Genomic DNA, 20541 nt, shown 5'->3' on the forward strand with positions numbered 1-20541 from the left:
TTCAATCTGCCTGCACCACACTTGCAAGCAGTGAATGTTTTTTCTCTCACACATTTGCTTCTTTTGCAAATTATTTTATGCTGTGCCCACTCGTACTCAATCCTTTTACAGGCACAACCAGTTTATCACTATCTACTCTTGTCCAGACCCCTCAAGATTTTGAACACCTCTATCAAATCTCCTCTGTCTTCTCGCCAATCTATCCTCATAACCGAGCTTTCTCATCCCTGGAACAATTCTTGGGTAAACCTCTTCTGCACACTCTCTCCAATGTGTTCACATCTTTCCTATAGTGTGATGCCTAGAACTGTACACAATACTCAAGCTAAGGTCTAACTGGTGACTTGTATAAGTTTGGCATAACCCCCTTGTTCTTGTACTCTATGCCCTTTATTAATAAAGTCCAAGGTACGAGATGCTCTCCTGCCCCTGTCCTCCACCTCAACCATCTCTCCCCCCACCCCCTCGCAGTTTACAATGCTTCCAGATTTTGTGTCATATGCAGACTTTGAAATTGTTCCCTGTGCACCAAGATCTAGATCAATAATATACGTCAGTCAAAGCAAGGGTCCCTATACTGACCGTAGGGAACTCCGTAACAAAGATCCCAGCAGCCCAAAAACTATTAATTGACCATTATTCTGTTTCCTACTGCTCAGCTAATTTTACACTATTGTGTGGCACTTTATAGATTGCCCATGTATACTACATCAACAGGATTACTGGAATTGACCCTTTCTATTACCTCTTCAAATAACTCCAGCAGGTTAATAAAACATGAATTCATGATTTCCCCTTCAGAAATCCACGTTGGTTCTTCCTAATCAACCCACATTTTTCCATGTGACTACTAATTCTATACCAAATAATTGCTTCCAGAAGCTCCCCACCACTGAAGTTAAACTGACTGGTCTGTAATTGCTGGGCTTATCCTTAGTCTTTTTTGAACAAAGGTGTAATGTTTGCAATTCTCCAGTCCCCTGGCATCTCCCCAAAGTCTAGGGAAGACTGAAAGATTATGCTCAGTGATTTTCACTCTTTTTTTCGTACATGGGACATAGGCGTCCCTGGCTGGCCAGCATTTATTGCCCATCCTCAGTTGCCCTTGAGAAGGTGGCATGCTGTGATTAGTTTGGCTATCCTCCCTGCAGTCTCTGCTTTTATCCACACAAGCTGCAAGAACATAAACCTGTTGCAAGGGCTGAGGTTCTGTCATTGCTACCTTCTGGATTCCCACACCTGCCTCACAAATAGTCATAACCTCTTGTTCCTAACCACAGACTAAATCTGAAGTACCTAATCTAAGGGGTATGACTGCCTTCTGGGAAGAAGTGTCCAGGTTATTGGCGCCACCACCGCCACTCCAGATGTTTTGTAGTGTTCAAAGCTTGGACTCGAGCTGATCAATTCTGGGATGAAGTTCCTCAAACTGCAGGAAACTACAGCAGATGTGGCTGTTGTGAATCACACTGTCCAACAGAGCCCCACATGCTACAGCAGCAACACGTCACCTATATCACAATAAAGCTTGGCTCAATTTTCAACCACATTGACTCAGAACTTGCCAAGAGTTTTATTATTTTTCAAACATATTACATTAAATGAGATAACCCTTATTTTAAATAATAAAGAATTTGATATGAATGGGTTGAGCATTCATATGACAACTTTGCAGTAGTCTGTATATGCTCTTCAAAGAATATTTATTTGATAAGTTATTGGACAGCAACAATTATAGAATATGTAATTGTCCAATAACAATCTCTTGTGGTTTGAAAGTTATGAAAAATATATACTATTGTCATGTGGGTGTATTGCAGAGGAAGCAGAACAGATTAAAATGGCCATCAATCCACAAGCAAATTGGTTTGTGAAAAGATGTTTTAAAAGCATTATTAATTTTGTTTTCAGGGACAAGTAATTGAAAAGGAACAGACAATTCCAGAGTTCAGTCCAGTCCCAGGTAATGTGGTCAGTGAGTGTCTTTTTTTCCTTTTAATCCTGGTTTGATCAGCTGTATCAGATGAAGCTTTTAAGTACAATACCAGAAATTATGCTTTACATAGATTAGTAATAGAGCATTTTTGTGAAAATAAAAAGAACATGCTGTGTAAATTAATCAGAAAACTACAGTATGACATTATAGGCATTCAGAAAGGGCAAAGACTGAAATCCTAGCCAGAGGATGGGGACAGGACTACATTAGGTATTTAGGCACTGGGATTGATTTTGTGCTCTGCACAGAAAAGAGAAGATGCTGCTTACAAATCAGACAGACTGAGGTATGGCAGGTCCAAAGAGACATTTACAGAATAAGGAAAGTTAAGATTGGCTGACAGGATTTGGAGAATAGCTGAAAGGCTAATTTAAGAACATAAGAAATAGGAGCAGGAACAGGCCATCTAGCCCCTTGAGCCTGCCCCGCCATTCAATAAGATCATGGCTGATCTGAAGTGGATCAGTTCCACTTACCCGCCTGATCCCTATAACCCCTAATTCCCTTACCGATCAGAAATCCATCTATCCGTGATTTAAACATATTCAACGAGGTAGCCTCCACCACTTCAGTGGGCAGAGAATTCCAGAGATTCACCACCCTCTGAGAGAAGAAGTTCCTCCTCAACTCTGTCCTAAACTGACCCCCCCCCCTTTATTTTGAGGCTGTGCCCTCTAGTTCTAGCTTCCTTTCTAAGTGGAAAGAATCTCTCCACCTCTACCCTATCCAGCCCCTTCATTATCTTATAGGTCTCTATAAGATCCCCCCTCAGCCTTCTAAATTCCAACGAGTACAAACCCAATCTGCTCAGTCTCTCTTCATAATCAACACCCCTCATCTCTTGTATCAACCTGGTGAACCTTCTCTGCGCTCCCTCCAAGGCCAATATATCCTTCCGCAAATAAGGGGACCAATACTGCACACAGTATTCCAGCTGCGGCCTCACCAATGCCCTGTACAGATGCAGCAAGACATCTCTGCTTTTATATTCTATCCCCCTTGCGATATAGGCCAACATCCCATTTGCCTTCTTGATCACCTGTTGCACCTGCAGACTGGGTTTTTGTGTCTCATGCACAAGGACCCCCAGGTCCCTTTGCACAGTGGCATGTTGTAATTTTTTTCCATTTAGATAATAATCCAATTTGCTATTATTTCCTCCAAAGTGAATAACCTATGTGTCAAAAAACCCTGAAAACCGGAGTTTTTATTCATTTGGGCGAGTTCTGTTCAATCTTTCCACACTTTTTTGGCGATTGGGAGATTCATGCTGGTAAGGGATGTGCATGGCGGAGCACATGCAAGCCGGGAAGTCAGCTGCAGAGCTCTTGGGCGCCATTGTGCAGGCACCCCAGTGCATTGCGAAACCTTCTGCCACTCCTGACCGCCCCACACCCCACTGACATTGGCCCACCCACAGATATTTTCTCACGCCCCGCCCCATCATGGTGTCAGTGTAACCTCCCGACCCCCCCCCCCCCCCTCAATGGTAACACAGGTCGCCGGCATTTGGACACTCCTGATGAGTCCTTCGTCACGCCCCCCCCTCCGCGGCACATGCCCCCTCCCCACCCGCTCCTTCATATCACCCTCCACCCCTGTCGTAGCCCCACAACCTTGGCACTGCCCCGGCACAGTTATGGTGCCTGGTGGGCACTGCCATGCTGGCAATGGCCGATGGGCGCTATCTGGCCACGCTCCCGCTTCTTCTCCCCCCCCCCCCCCCCCCCCCCCCCTCCCCCCCGATCACACACGGCTTAAATGGCCTCCAATTCCTTTTGGTGTGGCCACGGCGCCTGGTTCCCTTTGGTGAGTGGGGTTGGGGAGCATCCGGGAGTATGGAATTGGCTGTGCAGGACACATTAATTACATGATATTGATATTCAAATCGGCTTCGCACCCTTTCTGCACGTGAAACTGACCCCACCGGCAAAACGGGCGGGAAGATGGCATTCGGCACCAAACGGCCACGAAGTGGAAAAAATCTCTTACATTTTTATAGTACCTTTTACAAAGAGATCAATTGTCAAACATACCCAAAGGTAATTTCACCTCAAATCTCTGTCTGTGATTAATGCAGTTCTTGATTCTCTGCTCTCTCGTCCCTTCTCTTATTTTTGCCTTTTTTGCAACCTTACTAAAAATGCCTCCTTCATCTTGAGGGGTGAGGTGAGTTGTTAGCTGGTTAGTTGATTGTGGATCAGATTGGTGCTAACAACATAGGGTTTGATTGATCCCCATTCCAACTAGGGTGGATTTGGGATCTGCGTCCTTGCCCTACATTGGTGGAGGCTGTGGGTCTGCCTTCAGGTAGAGAACTCCAGAAGAAGTTTACATACTAATTGAAACTGACGTGGTTGATTGCTGCTTGTTTGTTGCGCTTTTATTTACACTGATTGAGGAAAATATATCCTAAAATGGTATCTTCAGTATGAACAGAAATGAAATTGCTACTTTTGACACTAACACCTTGGTCTTAAGGTTTGAAAAACAGCACGAGTGTTGAAAGCCCCAGAACGCCATCTTCTGTAACTCAAAAAAAGAAAAAATCAAAAATAAAAATGATCTCAGAGGAGACGCAACCAGGTAGGAGAGCAATTTAAATAATCAATAATAGGCCTTTGAATAAACGAATGTACAGTTTTGGACCAGTTGCTTTATGATCCATTGTTGGATGAGCATTTTCTTTATTTGACTATGAACAGTGAGGTCGATTGTGATGCTTCAGTTGCCGCAAACTTGTATTAACACAGACCAAAAATCAAAACTTGGACCTGTGTGGAATGATGGAAAATGTTGTCACATTCAGTGTGCTTGGTACAAATTCCTGATATTGGTCATTCCATCATCTACTGAGAACTTCTGAAGTTTCTCAAGTTTTTTTTTCCCGTCCCTGGTCACTTACTCATAGGAAGAGTTAATCCAAACTGATTTCTTTCTAACTAAGCCTTCTCCTTACTTAAAGGAACTCCGGCCAAATATGGTACTTACTATAATGTCCACATTTTTGACAATTATAGATAAATTACTGAATTTTGACTTGTGGAAAATGCCTAAACATAAATTCTGTGATTAAATTCTGTTCAAAAATGATTGATAAGAAACATATTGCTCTCAACTGAATGCAAATTAAAGTCCTGAGCCTACCCCGTATATCAACATTTTTGGGACCGAGTTGTTAGGATTTAGAACCATAGAACCCGTACAATGCAGAATGAGGCCATTTGGCCCACCGAGTCTGCACCAACTCTCCAAAAGAGCACCTTACCCAAGCAGCCTCCCCCCCCCCATATGCCCATACCCTCGTGCATTTACCATGGCTAATCCCCTTAACCTACACATCTTTGACACTAGGGGCAATTTAGCATGGCCAACCTACCTAACCTACACATCTTTGGGCTGTGGGAGGAAACTGGAGCACCCGGAGGAAACCGATGTAGACAGGGGGGAATGTGCAAATTCCACACAGACAGTCACCCGAGGTTGGAATGGAACCCAGGTCTCTGGAGCTGTGAGGCAACCACTGCGCCACCAAGCCACCCTCTGCTCTGCTCTGATGTCAACAGCAGTCACTTTCACCTCAGCTCTGGAGTTCAGCTCTTTTTTCAATGTTCCAACCAAGGATGTAATGAGGTCAGGAGCTGAGTGACGCTGAGGAACCCAAACTGACCTTCGGTGGGCAGGGTACTGCTGACTATGTGGGGCTTGAGTAGCACTGCTACTGACTCCTTTCAGCACTTTATTGATCGAGAATAGACTGATGGGGTGGTAATTGGCTGGGTTGGTTTGTCTTGTTTCTCATGTTGAGGCCATACCTGGGCAATTTTCCACTTTGCCAGTGTTGTAGCTGTACTGGAACAGCTTGGCCAGGGCCATGGCAAATCTTCAGTTCCATTGCCGGAATATTGTCAGGATCCATAGAGTGTGCAATATCTATATTTATCATCCTTCTTTCTCCCTTTTATTTCTCCATTCCCGCTCCCCTCGCCACGGTAACTGCCTTAGCCATCTGTACCTCTGTTCATTCACGCATTCTGATCACTTAATGGACACTTTTAGCACCTCTCTCAGCCTTCGTCATCCTCATGTACGTTCTCTTTGTCCTATTACAGCTCCCCGCAAACCCTCATGGTATAAATAGAACAAAGAAAAGTACAGCACAGGAACAGGCCCTCCAAGCCTGCGCTGATCATGATGGCTGCCTAAACTAAAACCGATTGCACTTGCAGAGTCCATATCCTTCCATTCCCATCCTATTCATGTATTCGTCTAGTTGCTCCTTAAATGCCGCTATCGTACCTGTTCCCGCCACCTCCCCATGCAGCGCGTGTAAAAAACTTGCCTCTTAAACCTATGTCCTCTAGTACTAGACTTTTCTACCCTAGGAAAGAGCATCCGACTATCCACTCTGTTCATGCCACTCATAATCTTGTAAACTTCTATCAGGTCACCCCTCAACCTCTGTCATTCCAGTGAGAACAAACAGAGTTTATCCAATCTCTCCTCGTAGCTAATATCCTCCAAACCAGGCAATACCCTGGTAAACCTCTTCTGTACCCTCCCCAAAACATCCACATCCTTCTGGTAATATGGCGACCAGAATTGTACACAATATTCTAAATGAGGCCAAACTACAGCTGCAGCATGACCTGCCAATTTTTATACTCAGTGCCCCAACTGATGAAGACAAGCATGCCATATGTCTTCTTGACTACCTTATCTACCTGCGTTGCCACTTGCAGTGATCGGTGGACATGTACGCCCAGATCTCTGCCTGTCAATACTCCTAAGGGTTCTACCATTTACTATATAATTCCTACATGCATTGGACCTTCCAAAATGCAATATCACATTTGTACGGATTAAACTCCATCTGCCATTTCTCTGTCCAAGTCTCCAACCGGTCTATATCTTGCTGTATCCTCTGACAATCCTCTTCACTATCCTCAACTCCACCAATTTTTGTGTCGTCTGTGAACTTTCTGATTAGACCAGCTACATTTTCCTCCAAATCATTTATATATACTACGAACAACAAAGGTCCCAGAACTGATCCCTGTGGAACACCACTAGTCACAGCCTTCCATTCAGAAAAACGCCCTTCTACTCCTACCCTCTGTCTTCTGTGGCCAAACCAGTTCTATATCCATCTTGCCAGCTCTCCTCTGATCCCGTGTGACTTCACTTTTCGTACCAGTCTACCATGAGGTACCTTGTCAAAATCTTTTCTGATTTACTTTGGCTTTGTCTGATGAAGGGTCATCCAGACTCGAAAAGTGGGCTGTATTCTCTCTCCACAGATGCTGTCAGACCTGCTGAGGTTTTCCAGCATTTTCTATTTTTGTTAGTCATGTATTGAATTACATTAAATAACTTTACAAATGACAATTTATGAAGGACTATTGGTTATGAATCTGGATGATTAATACATTTTACTTGTTTGTATGTAACTGTTTTGATATGTTTAAATGGCTGATTTTAAAAAACATATTTTTATTCTGATGTAAATTTCAAATCAATCTGCTACAACTTACAAATAGAAAGAAGTTATGCATGTAGCCACAGCAAGTGGGTGAGATCCTTAATGAATACTTTGTATCAGTATTCACCAAGGAGAAGGATATGATGGATGTTGAGGTCATGGATGGGTCTCTGAACGCTCTAGAGAATGTCAATATATCGAAGGAGGAAGTGTTAGAACATAGAACATAGAACATTACAGCGCAGAACAGGCCCTTCGGCCCACGATGTTGCACCGACCAGTTAAAAAAAAACTGTGACCCTCCAACCTAAACCAATTTCTTTTCGTCCATGAACCTATCTACGGATCTCTTAAACGCCCCCAAACTAGGCGCATTTACAACTGATGCTGGCAGGGCATTCCAATCCCTCACCACCCTCTGGGTAAAGAACCTACCCCTGACATCGGTTCTATAACTACCCCCCCTCAATTTAAAGCCATGCCCCCTCGTGCTGGATTTCTCCATCAGAGGAAAAAGGCTATCACTATCCACCCTATCTAAACCTCTAATCATCTTATATGTTTCAATAAGATCCCCTCTTAGCCGCCGCCTTTCCAGCGAAAACAATCCCAAATCCCTCAGCCTCTCCTCATAGGATCTCCCCTCCATACCAGGCAACATCCTGGTAAACCTCCTCTGCACCCTCTCCAAAGCCTCCACATCCTTCCTGTAATGTGGGGACCAGAACTGCACACAGTACTCCAAGTGCGGCCGCACCAGAGTTGTGTACAGTTGCAACATAACGCTACGACTCCTAAATTCAATCCCCCTACCAATAAACGCCAAGACACCATATGCCTTCTTAACAACCTTATCTACTTGATTCCCAACTTTCAGGGATCTATGCACACATACACCTAGATCCCTCTGCTCCTCCACACTATTCAAAGTCCTCCCGTTAGCCCTATACTCAACACATCTGTTATTCCTACCAAAGTGAATTACCTCACACTTCTCCGCATTAAACTCCATCCGCCACCTCTCGGCCCAACTTTGCAACCTGTCTAAGTCTTCCTGCAAACTACGACACCCTTCCTCACTGTCTACCACACCACCGACTTTGGTGTCATCAGCAAATTTGCTAATCCACCCAACTATACCCTCATCCAGATCATTAATAAATATTACAAACAGCAGTGGCCCCAAAACAGATCCCTGAGGTACACCACTTGTAACCGCACTCCATGATGAATATTTACTATCAACCACCACCCTCTGTTTCCTATCCGCTAGCCAATTCCTGATCCAATTTCCTAGATCACCCCCAATCCCATACATCTGCATTTTCTGCAGAAGCCTACCATGGTGAACCTTATCAAATGCCTTACTAAAATCCATATATACCACGTCCACTGCCTTGCCCCCATCCACCTCCTTGGTCACTTTCTCAAAAAACTCAATAAGGTTAGTAAGGCACGACCTACCTGCCACAAAACCATGCTGACTATCACCTATCAATTCATTACTCTCCAAATAACTATAAATCCTATCCCTTATAATTTTTTCCAACATCTTGCCGACAACAGAAGTGAGACTCACCGGTCTATAATTCCCGGGGAAGTCTCTGTTCCCCTTCTTAAACAATGGGACAACATTCGCTAACCTCCAATCTTCTGGTACTATACCAGAGGCCAACGACGACCTGAAGATCAGAGCCAGAGGCTCTGCAATCACTTCTCTTGCCTCCCAGAGAATCCTTGGATAAATCCCATCCGGACCAGGGGATTTATCTATTTTCAGACCCTCCAGAATATCCTGCACATCCTCCTTATCAACTGTAATACTGTCTATTCTACTCCCCTGTGTTGGGTATCCTAGATTACATTAAGGTAGACAAGTCCCCGGGGCCGGATGGAATCTATCCCAGGTTAATGCGGGAGACAAGGGGAGAAATAGCTAGGGCCTTAACAGACATCTTCACATCCTCTTTGACCACAGGTGAAGTTCCAGAGGATTGGGGAATAGCCAATGTTGTTCCCTTGTTTAAGAAAGGAAGCAGGGATAATCCAGGAATTTATAGGCTGGTGAGCCTGACGTCTGTGGTGGGGAAGCTTTTGGAGAAGATACTGAGGGACAGGATAGTTGCACATTTGAAAGAAAATGGACTGGTTAGTGACAGGCAACATGATTTTGTATGGGGAAGGTCATGTATCACCAACTTGATTGAGTTTTTTGAAGAGGTGATGAGGGAAGGGTTGTGGATGTAGTTTAATTGATGAGGGAAGGGTTGTGGATGTAGTTTATATTGACTTTAGTAAGCCGTTTGACAAGGTTCCACATGGCAGACTGGTGCAAAAACTAAAATCGCATGGGATTTGGGGTGGGCTGGCTAGATGGATACAGAACTGGCTTGGTTATAGAAGACAAAGAGTAGTGGTGGAAGGGTTTTTTCAGAATGGAGATCTGTAGCTAGTAGTGTTCCGCAGGAATCAGTGTTAGGACCTCTGTTGTTTGTAGCACATATCTGGAGGAAAATGTGGGTGGTCTGATTAGTAAGTTTGCAGATGACATGAAGATTGGTGAGTTGCTGATAGTGTCAGAGATTGTCAGAGGATTCAACAGGATATAGATAGATTGAAGACTTGGGGACAGAAACGGCAGATGGAGTTTAGTCTGGACAAATGCGAGGTGATGCATTTTGGAGGATCAAATTTAGCTGTGAAATATACTGTAAATGGCAGAACCCTTAGGAACATTAACATACAGAGGGCTCTGGGCATACAGGTCCACAATTCTCTAAAAGTGGCAACGCAAGTGGCCAATGTGATTAAGAAGGCATGTGGCATGCTTGCCTTCATTGGCTGGGGCATTGGGTACAAGAGTTGGCAAATCATGTTGCAGCTATATAAAACCTTGGTTAGGCTGCATTTGGAGTATTATGTGCAGTTCTGGTTGCTACACAACCAGAAGGACATGGAAGTTTTGGAGAGAGTGCAAAGAAGGTTCGCCAGGATGTTGCCTGGTCTCGAGGGTATTGGCTATGAGGATTGTTGTCACCAAGATTATTTTCACTGGAAAGGCGGAGGCTGAGAGGAGACCTGATAGAGGTGTACAAAATTATGTGAGGCATAGATAGGATGGAAAGTCAGAGGCTTTTTCCCAGGGTGGAAGTGTCAAGTTATAAGAGGGCAGAGGTTCAAGGTGAGAGGGGGAAAGTTTAAGAGAGGTGCGCGGGGTGAGGTTTTTCACGCAGAAAGTGATGGGTACCTGGAATTCACTGCCAGAGGAGATGGTGAAAGTCAGCACTTTAGCAACATTTAAGAGACATCTGGATGGGTACATGAATAGGTAATCGAGGGATATGGACCGAGTAAGAGCAGAAGGTTTTTTTTAGTTTGGTTAGGGCATCATGATCGGCACGGGCTTGGAAGGTCAAAGGGTTTGTTCCTAAGCTGTAATGTTTTGTTTTTTCTAGATTCTCAGCTGAAATTTAGAAGAAAATAATCCATGTAAAGTAGGATTTTGGTTCCATTTTTAGCTAATTTGACTTTGATTGACGTTGAACATTTTACTGAAATTGTCCTTTGAGCTCTGCAGACTGTAGGTATGTTAAGAAACCATTTTCATTTGCATATCATATTTGGGATGATGACCAAAAGCTTGGACAAAGAGGTTTTAAGGAGGGGTATATTAGGGGATGCAATGCATATGGCATTTATTTCAAACTAAGAACAATTTTGAACTTTGGCCACACAAATCTACGGTACAGCAGAAATAATTTCTTAGAAGCTATATAAATTATGCACGTGATATAACTCACCTAAAATACTCAGGTGCTGTTTTCATATGGGTTTGAATTATTTCCATGGACTTGTATAACCAAGATATTGGTATCCTTTGTTTTGGCGTATTTACTATGTAATGTGTTGTATTTGTGGTACTGCAGGTTTAACAGTTAAAGCTAACCGAGAGCTGATGGAGATCCGAAAGGAGCTGCTACAAGAACTAAAGGAAAGAAACCAGACATTGGTTACTGAAAATCAGGTCATTGCCCATCAGGCTTGCAGCCTGACTCAACGGCTCGAAGGGATGAAGCTTAAAGTGGAGCGACTGGAAAAAGAGAATCATAAAAAACAAGAAGCTGAGAATAGCCAAGCAAGGGAAGGTCGGAAATATTATCCTTCCTTCAATAGTATAATAGTGGCTAAAAGATTGAAACTCTTTAACTTCAAGAGTAAAATATTTATTAGAAACATGCTATTATAAACTGCATTGTATTTTAATTCTACAGATGCTTATTTATATTTTCTTGTGCATAATAGAAATCTACTTTCACCTTTAGCAAAGATTTTTGAAACAATTTGTTAGTAAAATTTCAACAAATACTAAAACTTCTTTTAACTTTCTAATTACCATTTCCTAGTTGAAAAAACAGAACTACTTTCACTCAGGCAACAAGCTCAGGAACTTGTGGATGAAAATGATGCCTTGAAAATGACCATCCATCGTTTAAATGTAGAACTAAGTCGCTATCAAACCAAATACAGACCTGTACATGAGGTAAACAAATACTAAAAATTGAATTTTTCCCCTTTTTCCATTTTTTAATGTAGCTTTTTCAGTGTTGAGCTCAGTAATTTCCAAGTCAATCCGCTCACTCCTCCACCATTTAAATGTACAGTACTCATCAAATAGATTTGTATTTGTGCTGTTGCTCACACTTTATCGATAAACAGCTTGTTAACACACTGATGTCAGGCAGCAGATGTAACTTTGTTACAGGTATAAAACAATCTTAATATTCAGCCTCAAACCTGGTATGTTCCCTGGCCAAAAAAAATTAACGGCATGAGACTTGCCACATCAAGGTCCCAATTCTCCCAAAAGTGCTGAATTGGTGGGAAAACTATTCTAAATCCTGATTGTTCTGTTAGTTCAGCTTCTCGCATGAATCTCCGTGCACTGCAGAGGTCCCAGTCGTGAATCTCATTAAAAACCCAGGGGGCCGGAGCCTATTCACGCCGGAGTCTGACAGTTCTGGAGCTCTGCGCATGCGCAGGGCCCCAAACTGTCAACCCGTTTGCGGGCCAGCTCAATTGCTGGCCAGCCCGGGACCCCCACAGTGCTGCCCCTCCAGCCCTCCCCATGGCACGATCGCGGCCCCCACAGCAATTCCTGGGCCAGCCCTGACCCTTCTCCCCCCCACCCCCCCCAACCTGTCCCGGAGCGCCCCGATGTCCAGGCCCCACTCCCCTCACCCTGACACCCTCTCCCCACTGACCTCCCCGGGGTCAGACTCCCCGGAGGTGCCCCACCCAACCCCGTCCCAATCGCTTCCCTCCCTCCATTCCAGACCGATCCCCATGCAGAGTGGCAGCGGGAACCCCCACCGATCACCCCTAGGCCCCACTCACAGTAGGCCCCGTCCCCATGGCACTGCCCGATGCCTGGTGGGCAGTGCCAAGGTGCCCCTTGGGCATGGGCACCTTGCCCCTTGGGCAGTGCAGGGGGCACAGGCTGGCACTGCCAGGGTGCCCATGTCCAGGGGGCACCACCCTCCTGCCGCTCAACCCCTTTGGGGGACCCAATTGCCCCCCCTTCATTCCGGCAGGGTCTCCCGTTAGTTCCCCGAACGTGAGGAGCTACTCTAAACCCTGCTGGAATGAAGTACTCCTGATGGGGTGGGAGATTCGATAATGCACAAATATACATATTTAAAATACGTGCAGAAAAGATTTAAATAACTTACCTGCCTTCCCGCCAGTTTCCAGTGTGGTCTGACCGGCGACTGTTTGCCGGCTCTGGGAGATGCGCATGCATTCCCGGCGTATGCGCGAATCCCTGTTCAAGGCCGTAGGCGCGCGTCTCCCATCGCAACCTGACAGAAAAGTTGCGGGTTGCAATGGGAGAATGGCGGCTCAAGTGAGCAGCTGGGTTACACTTGCATGTTTTGCTAAGCTCTATCAATATAGTTTATCCTAATTTCCATTTTCATGCAACCATTAATGCCTATGCTTCCTTGAATTTGCTCCCCAGAGGTATTGTGTGCCCACAAATTAAAGCTATTGAAATATAATTGGTACCCTTACCGGTTTTTCTTTACTTGCCTTTAGATTTTAGCACCTGTCCCCAATCTAGGTGTGTACCCCACAATCTAACTCAAATCAACTGCACCTATTTGCTTGAAAGAGATCCAAATTAGTCTTCAACAAATGCTACAGCTGACTGATACTAGGAAGCATGTGCAGATAATGTTCTATTAGTTTCTCCTTTTTTAACTACCATCTCTCCATATGAAACTAGTGTTTCTTCTCTTCAGATTTTGATGACGGAACTTTTGTAAGAGGTGAAATGGATGTATGTTTCTGTGATAAAAATTTGTTTTCAGAAAATGAGGAATATAGTAGCTGCTGTTAAATTGGTTCGGTACAGTAGTGCTGCTGCTTACTTCTGCTGGGCTGGTCACACAAAGCCAGAGGCCAGCCTCAAAGTAAAGTTGTCAGAATCACAAAGCTGGACCCAGAAAGATCTAGCTTACAAAGATTTTTTCTGGCAATTTACTGTGGGGTTAATGGTGGCAATCCAAGGCCAGGGCTTTGGGATTTGAAATTGCTACCAATTATGAAGCTCCTTTTGTTCAGATTTTTCTCATTTTGCCGTTGATGAAGTTATCTTTTCAGACTCTGGATTTCATTGTAAGATGCTGCACACATGCATTTGTATTTACAAAACTATTCCTGCTCCTCTTGTCATAAATTTCATTTTAACCTTAAAATATTCCAAAGAATATATTTGATTTATGTAAAAAGTATTTAAAATCTTGTCAATGGGGGCTACTTGAACTACTGACCAGAATTAAGATCATGATTTTTGCACGTACAGCTGTTAAATTCTGTACCCCTTAAATTCTGTATCCCTCTCTGATTTCTCTGGGTTCCCACACTATCAAGAAACTGTATCTATTCTCTCTGCTAGGGACAAAATTTAACATTGCTGAACCTCAGTTTCTAATTTCTTCTCGTACTGAAGGTGCATGTAATTTCTAATGGGTGCTTCAGTGCATCAGGAAACGGGGGAGATTGTGAGCTAGTTCTTGGGATGGGGATCTCCGACTGATGCATAGCCCAAGGGTGCAGACTATTCTACTGGCTAAGTGCTAGTTTTAGGATGCAGAGATCGGGATGTGTGATAAACTCACATCGACTGACATGATGCAGGCAACACGCAGTCTTTGCTGCCCACTAATCTCAATGAATGTGACACATAGCCAGTGCTAAATGTACTATTGACTGCTGGATGTTCAGCGGGTGGCTGAGGCGTGTCTGTGGTTAGCACAAGTTGCAGCCAGCTGCACTTTTCATAAGCAACCTCTACTTCCTAAAGGGGAAGTGCATTCAGACAGCAGCAGTTGATGGAACTGTATATCAAAAAATGTTTCAGAGAAGGAATGAGACTATCCATTGAACTGCAGGCCAGAGAGAGAGCTCTCAGGTTCTCTAATATCTTGCTAGAGACATCAGTCCAGAAGGTGCAAAAGAGGCGTCCAGGAAAACCTACAGATACACTGTAAAAGGGATGGAAGCAGGAAGCCACAGATGTCAGTTCAAGGAGTACAGGCCAAGAACGTGGTTGCAGTACTGCAAATTCTTCAGTGACCTTATGCAAGAGGTCAAAGCCAGTGAATGCATCTTTAGCTGCCATCTCCTATCCACCACACCACCAACTTCACACACTGCTCCGTGCACCAAACCCTCATTATTCACCCATCAATAATCTCTAGTAATCAAGACTCATGCCTAACATTCAGATGATTCACCTCATCCTTACACACTTACTACATCTTACAGCTTTCACACCCTTTTAGCTATGGCAGGAACATTCCCAAATACTTTGCACCATATTGGCTGACTCTCTCCCCGTCTCTTGGAGTATAAGGTTGCCCTAACAGGAGGCAACAGCAGAGAATTGGCAGGAGATAGACATGGCTGCAGCTACTGAATCGCTTGGAAGAGATGATGCTGTGAATTGTCGTGTTGGCAGTGACCGAGAGCAACTGGCATTGCCGGTAACATGCAGAATGTTCCTGCTCTATGCATCTTCTCAATCTAACTTCACACTCATTCCACTATCTGGCATGAGGTCCAAGTTGCAGATGGTGGGACTTCAGGAGAAACGGAGTCTGATGGGAGGTGGTCGTGTAGTGGTATTGTTACTGGACTAGTAATTCAAAGACACAGGTCCCTCCGGCTTTCGCCTCTTCCTTCCTTCCCTCCCAGAATTTACATAACCCAACTTCCATCTCCCTAACTGTGCATTATGTAAAACAAAGTTTATTTATTAGTCACAAGTAGGCTTACAGTCACACTGCAATGAAATTACTGTGAAAATCCCCTAGTTGCCACACTCCAGTGCCTATTCGGATACACTGAGGGAGAATTTAGCATGGCCAATGTACCTAACCAGCACGTGGGAGGAAACTGGAGCACCCAAAAGAAACCCACGCAGACACGGAGAACATGCAGATTCCCCACAAACAGTGACCCAAGCTGAGAATCGAACCCAGGTCCCTGGCACTGTGAGGCAGCAGTACTAACCACTGTCCTTTCCCTGCTATACCTAAGTTATCACCCTTGGGCGACTTGCTAATCTATAAATACATATTCTGTGGGTAACTAATTCTTGCATTTATTTCAGGCATTGCGTAGTACTTGCATTCCAATGTCAGGACCACCACCACCATGGCTCGTAAGTACATGATAACATTTTAGGATTGTAAAAAGCTTAGTTTGACAGAAGCAATTTATGAACTTTATAATTGTACTTTTAGCCTTGGCCATGTTTTAGAATGAAAAAAATAATTTTAATGATTTCAGCAAGTAGTGTGCCATATAAAATTGATGCATTTCCATGAGCACCGCTGTAAATTTATGGCCTAGGTCCTAATCTGTTGCAGATATCCTGTTTCTCATCAAGTGTACAATAAAGTGATTTCTCACCACTTATGAACATGTAACCCTAAAGAACACTCCCCTATTGAAAGCCACAATCTGGTTACTGTTTCAATGTATTCGTGTTAATATGAGTGTCGCTATTATGATTATTTCAAGACCAGACCTAGGACTAACATAAAATTGTATACAGGGTGAAATCATTGTTTCATAGTAATACCTCAGTTTTTATATGTACTTTGTATATGTGTATTGAAAATTCCTTACATTTGAAATTTGACTTGGATGCTAATGCAAAAGGGGAGATAATTAATCAGCATCTCATTTTATACTCTGCCCTCATAATGAAATAAAGTAGGCCACACTTTTTCAGCTTGCCAGGTATTACCGAATGTACTTTTTATACGAATTTATTAGTAAATATCTGCCTTCTGTCTCTATAATATTCCTGTGCGCACACAGGATTAGGTGTATGTGCAGAAGTATTATTCTTGATACGATACAAATGCATTATTTCAAAGGAAATGGAGTAAAAACAAATTAAAAGGTCTTGCTAAAACTATATAAGACACTAGTTAGGCCACACCTGGAATATTATGAACACTTCTGGTCCACTTATCTAAGGAAAGATGTACTGGCATTGGAGGCAGTTCAGAGAAGGTTCACTAAATTGATCTTGGATCTTTTCTTACGAGGAGAGGTTAAGTAGATTGGACCTGTATTCAGTGGAATTTAGAAGAATGGGAGGTGAATTTATTGGGACATATAGGATTCTCAGGGAGCTTGACAAGGTAGATGCTGAGAGATTGTTTCCCCTTGTGGGAGAGCCTAGGATCAGAGGACATAATCTCAGAGTAAGAGTAAGCCCATTTAAGACAGAAACTAGGAGAAATTCTTCTGAGGGTAGTGAATCTGTGGAATTCTTTACCACAGATAGCTTTGGTAGTTGGGTCATTAAGTATGTTCAAGGCTGAGATAGACATACTTAATTGGTAAGGGAATCGAGAGCTATGGGGATAAGACAGGAAAGTGGAGCTGAGGATTATATCAGATCAGCCACGATCTCGTTGAATGGTGGAGTGGACTCTCGGGCCAAATGGCTTACTTCTGCTCCTATGTCTTATGATCTGACTTCTCAAAGAAAGTATAGCAGTGGTATAATAAACTGATTGCTGACAAAATTTAAATCTCAACATGGTCATTCTGTAATATTGTAATATTGTATTGTCACCTGCATCCAGCAGTGAGCTCACATCGTCTGGAGGCTGCTCCGTATACATAATGTGCTCCGGCTGTTACAATAGGGTGTGTCTAATTCAACTAGGTACAAATTGCGCACTGCAATGCTTTCGCAGTTTCTCTAACTATTGTGGAATTCTATTCCTGAAATTAATGCCTACCGTTCCTTAATGTTAAACCCTGTAATTTGTAACCAGATCAGTCAACCTTTGCATATTCATTTATTACTTTAGACAGAGATTGCAACAATGCACTTCAAACTGCCGCGTAGCTTGTTCTCTTTGTTCTTTCCCAGTATATATGAAATATTAATGTATAAAATTGATGGTTAGCAAAAGACCAAGTGGTTCATCAATCCTGCCCTCACTATGAAGGTTGGAGCATCACAATGAAACACTTCCTTAGCTATACCACCCTACCTGTAGCCATGGTCCTGGGAGAGGCAATTTAATTGAGATGTTCTCTATTGTACGTGATTCAGTATTACGGTGTGAAGTACTAATCATTCTAAGCCCTTTTTAAATTTATAGTAAAATTAAATATAATTTTTCTCACAGGTAGACATGAAGTACTTGTCGCCCCTTCTTTTGGCCTATGAAGACCAATTACGGGAAAAGGATGCTGCAATGCAAGCACATGAGGTATACTGGTGATGGTAGAAAACATTAAATAAGCCTGCCTAAGGGTTCCATCCTGTCTTTTTTAAAATCCCAGGTGCCTTCCACAAGTTTCGAATATGTTGGGTAAGGGTCCTGAATGAAAACTTCTGCGAGGTGATGTCAGAATATTTCATGGCGACTTGTACTTTGCTCTCCCCCGATCCTGGTGCCTCTCCCTTTCCTACTGTTTTGTCTACCAGGCGAGTTCGGGAAAAAGCTGTGAGCAATTAACGTGCAACAGTTTCTATTCTTTTACTCTAGCACAGTGCCTTGGTATTTTATACTAGTTTTAAAATAAATTGGAGCCCTGAATTTTTTTGACGGTATGAAAACACATTGAACTCAATTTTCTTGGTTGGGCCACATTCCCAATGTCATCCTCAATTCCAGGTTGGGACTTGAAAGTGGTTGTGGCACAATGTTAGTCGCAGTCTTTCTGGAGGTGGTCAAATCAGAAGCTGCCTCAGGAACTCTGTTTAAATAAGGATGGTGGGTGGAGCTTGGGGGGGGGGGGGGGGGCACGCGCGTGAGGCCCAACAGGTAGAATGGTTAATGTCCCACTGGCAGTCCCACCGAGGGAGAAGGGTGCTGCTGAGGAAGGCAAGAGTCTGAGAGGGAGCCTCAAAATGGACACATACTTTTTTAACATTGTGAAAAATTAAAAATTATGCACAGCCACAGCTGTCAGGCCAGAGGGTTTGGTGGTTAAGGAAGTTGCATCGTACAGGCCTGTGTTGAGGCGACCAGGTTGAGGCATTGATGGTCCCATAGCCTGCCACTGGAAGGTTGCCTTCGGTTGCCTACCAGGCTCCAGCTTTAGCAAGGGCTCACCTGCTGTTGGAATCTTTAAAAAGTCTTAGGAAATTTATGACATAGAAGGTGTCCATGTCCATGTTAATTGCTGTAGAATTACCAAGCTTAATCCCATCTTCCTGTACTAAATCCATAGACATGTAGGTCACAGCTATTCATGTCAAAGCCCAAGTCTTTCAGGCAGTTTCATACCATTGTCTGGGTTAAAAAGGTTTCCTCAACTCCCCTCTTATCCTTCTGCAAAGTACTTTAAAATCTATGCCCCTGATTTACCTTGCCACTGTTAAGGTGAATAGGTCATCTTTATCGAGGCCCTTCATTTTGATACTTCAAAGTAATCACTGCTCAATGAAAACAACTCCAGTCAATCCAATCTTTCTCGTATATAAAATTTTCCAGTCCTGGCAACATTCTAGTAATTCCCATCTGTGCCATCTCCAGTTCAATCACATCCATCCTGTAATTTGGTGACCAAAATTGTGCAAAGTACTCAAGCTGTGGTCTAACTAGCACTGTCTACAGTTCTATCATCACTTCCCTACTCTTAAATTTTACGCCTTGGCTAAGATAGGAAAGCATGCCATATAACAGATCCAATCAACTCCATCAATTGGCTCATTAAGTGTTTAGTTCACTACTCACTGCTGCCAGGTGGGTAGCCTCTGCCATGTTGACCCCCACCTCCAACAAGACACCTCTGAAGCATGAGTATGTTCGGTTGATGGCCCAATGTGCTATTTTGCTGTAAAAAGAGAAAATGCTGGAAAATCTCAGCAGGTCTGACAGCATCTGTGGAGAGAGAACGGAGCTAACATTTCGAGTCTGAATGACCTTTGTAAATTAACAACTATTTGCATCGCCAAATTAAATCCTTTCTCTATTTAGGAATGCACTGTGTCTCTGGAATTAATGCAAAAGTTTATCTGAAGAAAAGTTGGTTTATTGCTTTTCTGTCCTTAGTTATTTGTGATTACGTCACCTGATCTTTGCATTTTTCTATTCATTCACAGAAGGAAATTAAGAATTTCAGAGCTCGAGTGGAAGAGGTGGTGAGAGAGAATAAACAGCTTCATCAGCAGCGCGAGAGGAGTGGAGCTATAACCAGCAGAGAGTGGTATGACAAACTAAGTTAAACTAAACCAGGCGCTTTGACTTGCAGTGCATATAACATCAGTCCTTTAACAGTGCATTGGAGATTAGCAGAAAATAGTACTCGGGGCAGGTTCAGCATAGCAGTCCCAAAATCTCACAAGGCTACTCTGCTGGCTTTGCACCCCTGAATCAGTACTTTTTGACCTGCAGTGCCCAGAAATGCTGACCTGTAGCGCTCTGAAATACTAACCCACCAAAATTTTGTTGGCTTAACTCATTTAGCCTCAGTGGTTTGATTGTACAAACCCTTTATAATAGTCAGGGTACTGTTA

The 20541-nt window shown here is 43.4% G+C and overlaps 1 protein-coding gene across 1 annotated transcript in view; it reads left to right on the forward strand.

The window, feature by feature from the left end:
• cep89 (centrosomal protein 89) overlaps positions 1-20541 on the forward strand; it is a 119544-nt gene that overhangs the window by 28706 nt on the left and 70297 nt on the right. Inside the window, exons 7-13 of the mRNA XM_078210777.1 lie at positions 1912-1963; positions 4478-4582; positions 11405-11623; positions 11882-12018; positions 16153-16203; positions 18203-18286; positions 20128-20231. Of these exons, the coding sequence (XP_078066903.1) occupies positions 1912-1963; positions 4478-4582; positions 11405-11623; positions 11882-12018; positions 16153-16203; positions 18203-18286; positions 20128-20231 (752 nt within the window). The remainder of the gene's footprint in view (positions 1-1911; positions 1964-4477; positions 4583-11404; positions 11624-11881; positions 12019-16152; positions 16204-18202; positions 18287-20127; positions 20232-20541) is intronic.

Source organism: Mustelus asterias, chromosome 4 (genome assembly GCF_964213995.1).
Source record: "Mustelus asterias chromosome 4, sMusAst1.hap1.1, whole genome shotgun sequence".
NCBI lineage: Eukaryota > Metazoa > Chordata > Chondrichthyes > Carcharhiniformes > Triakidae > Mustelus > Mustelus asterias.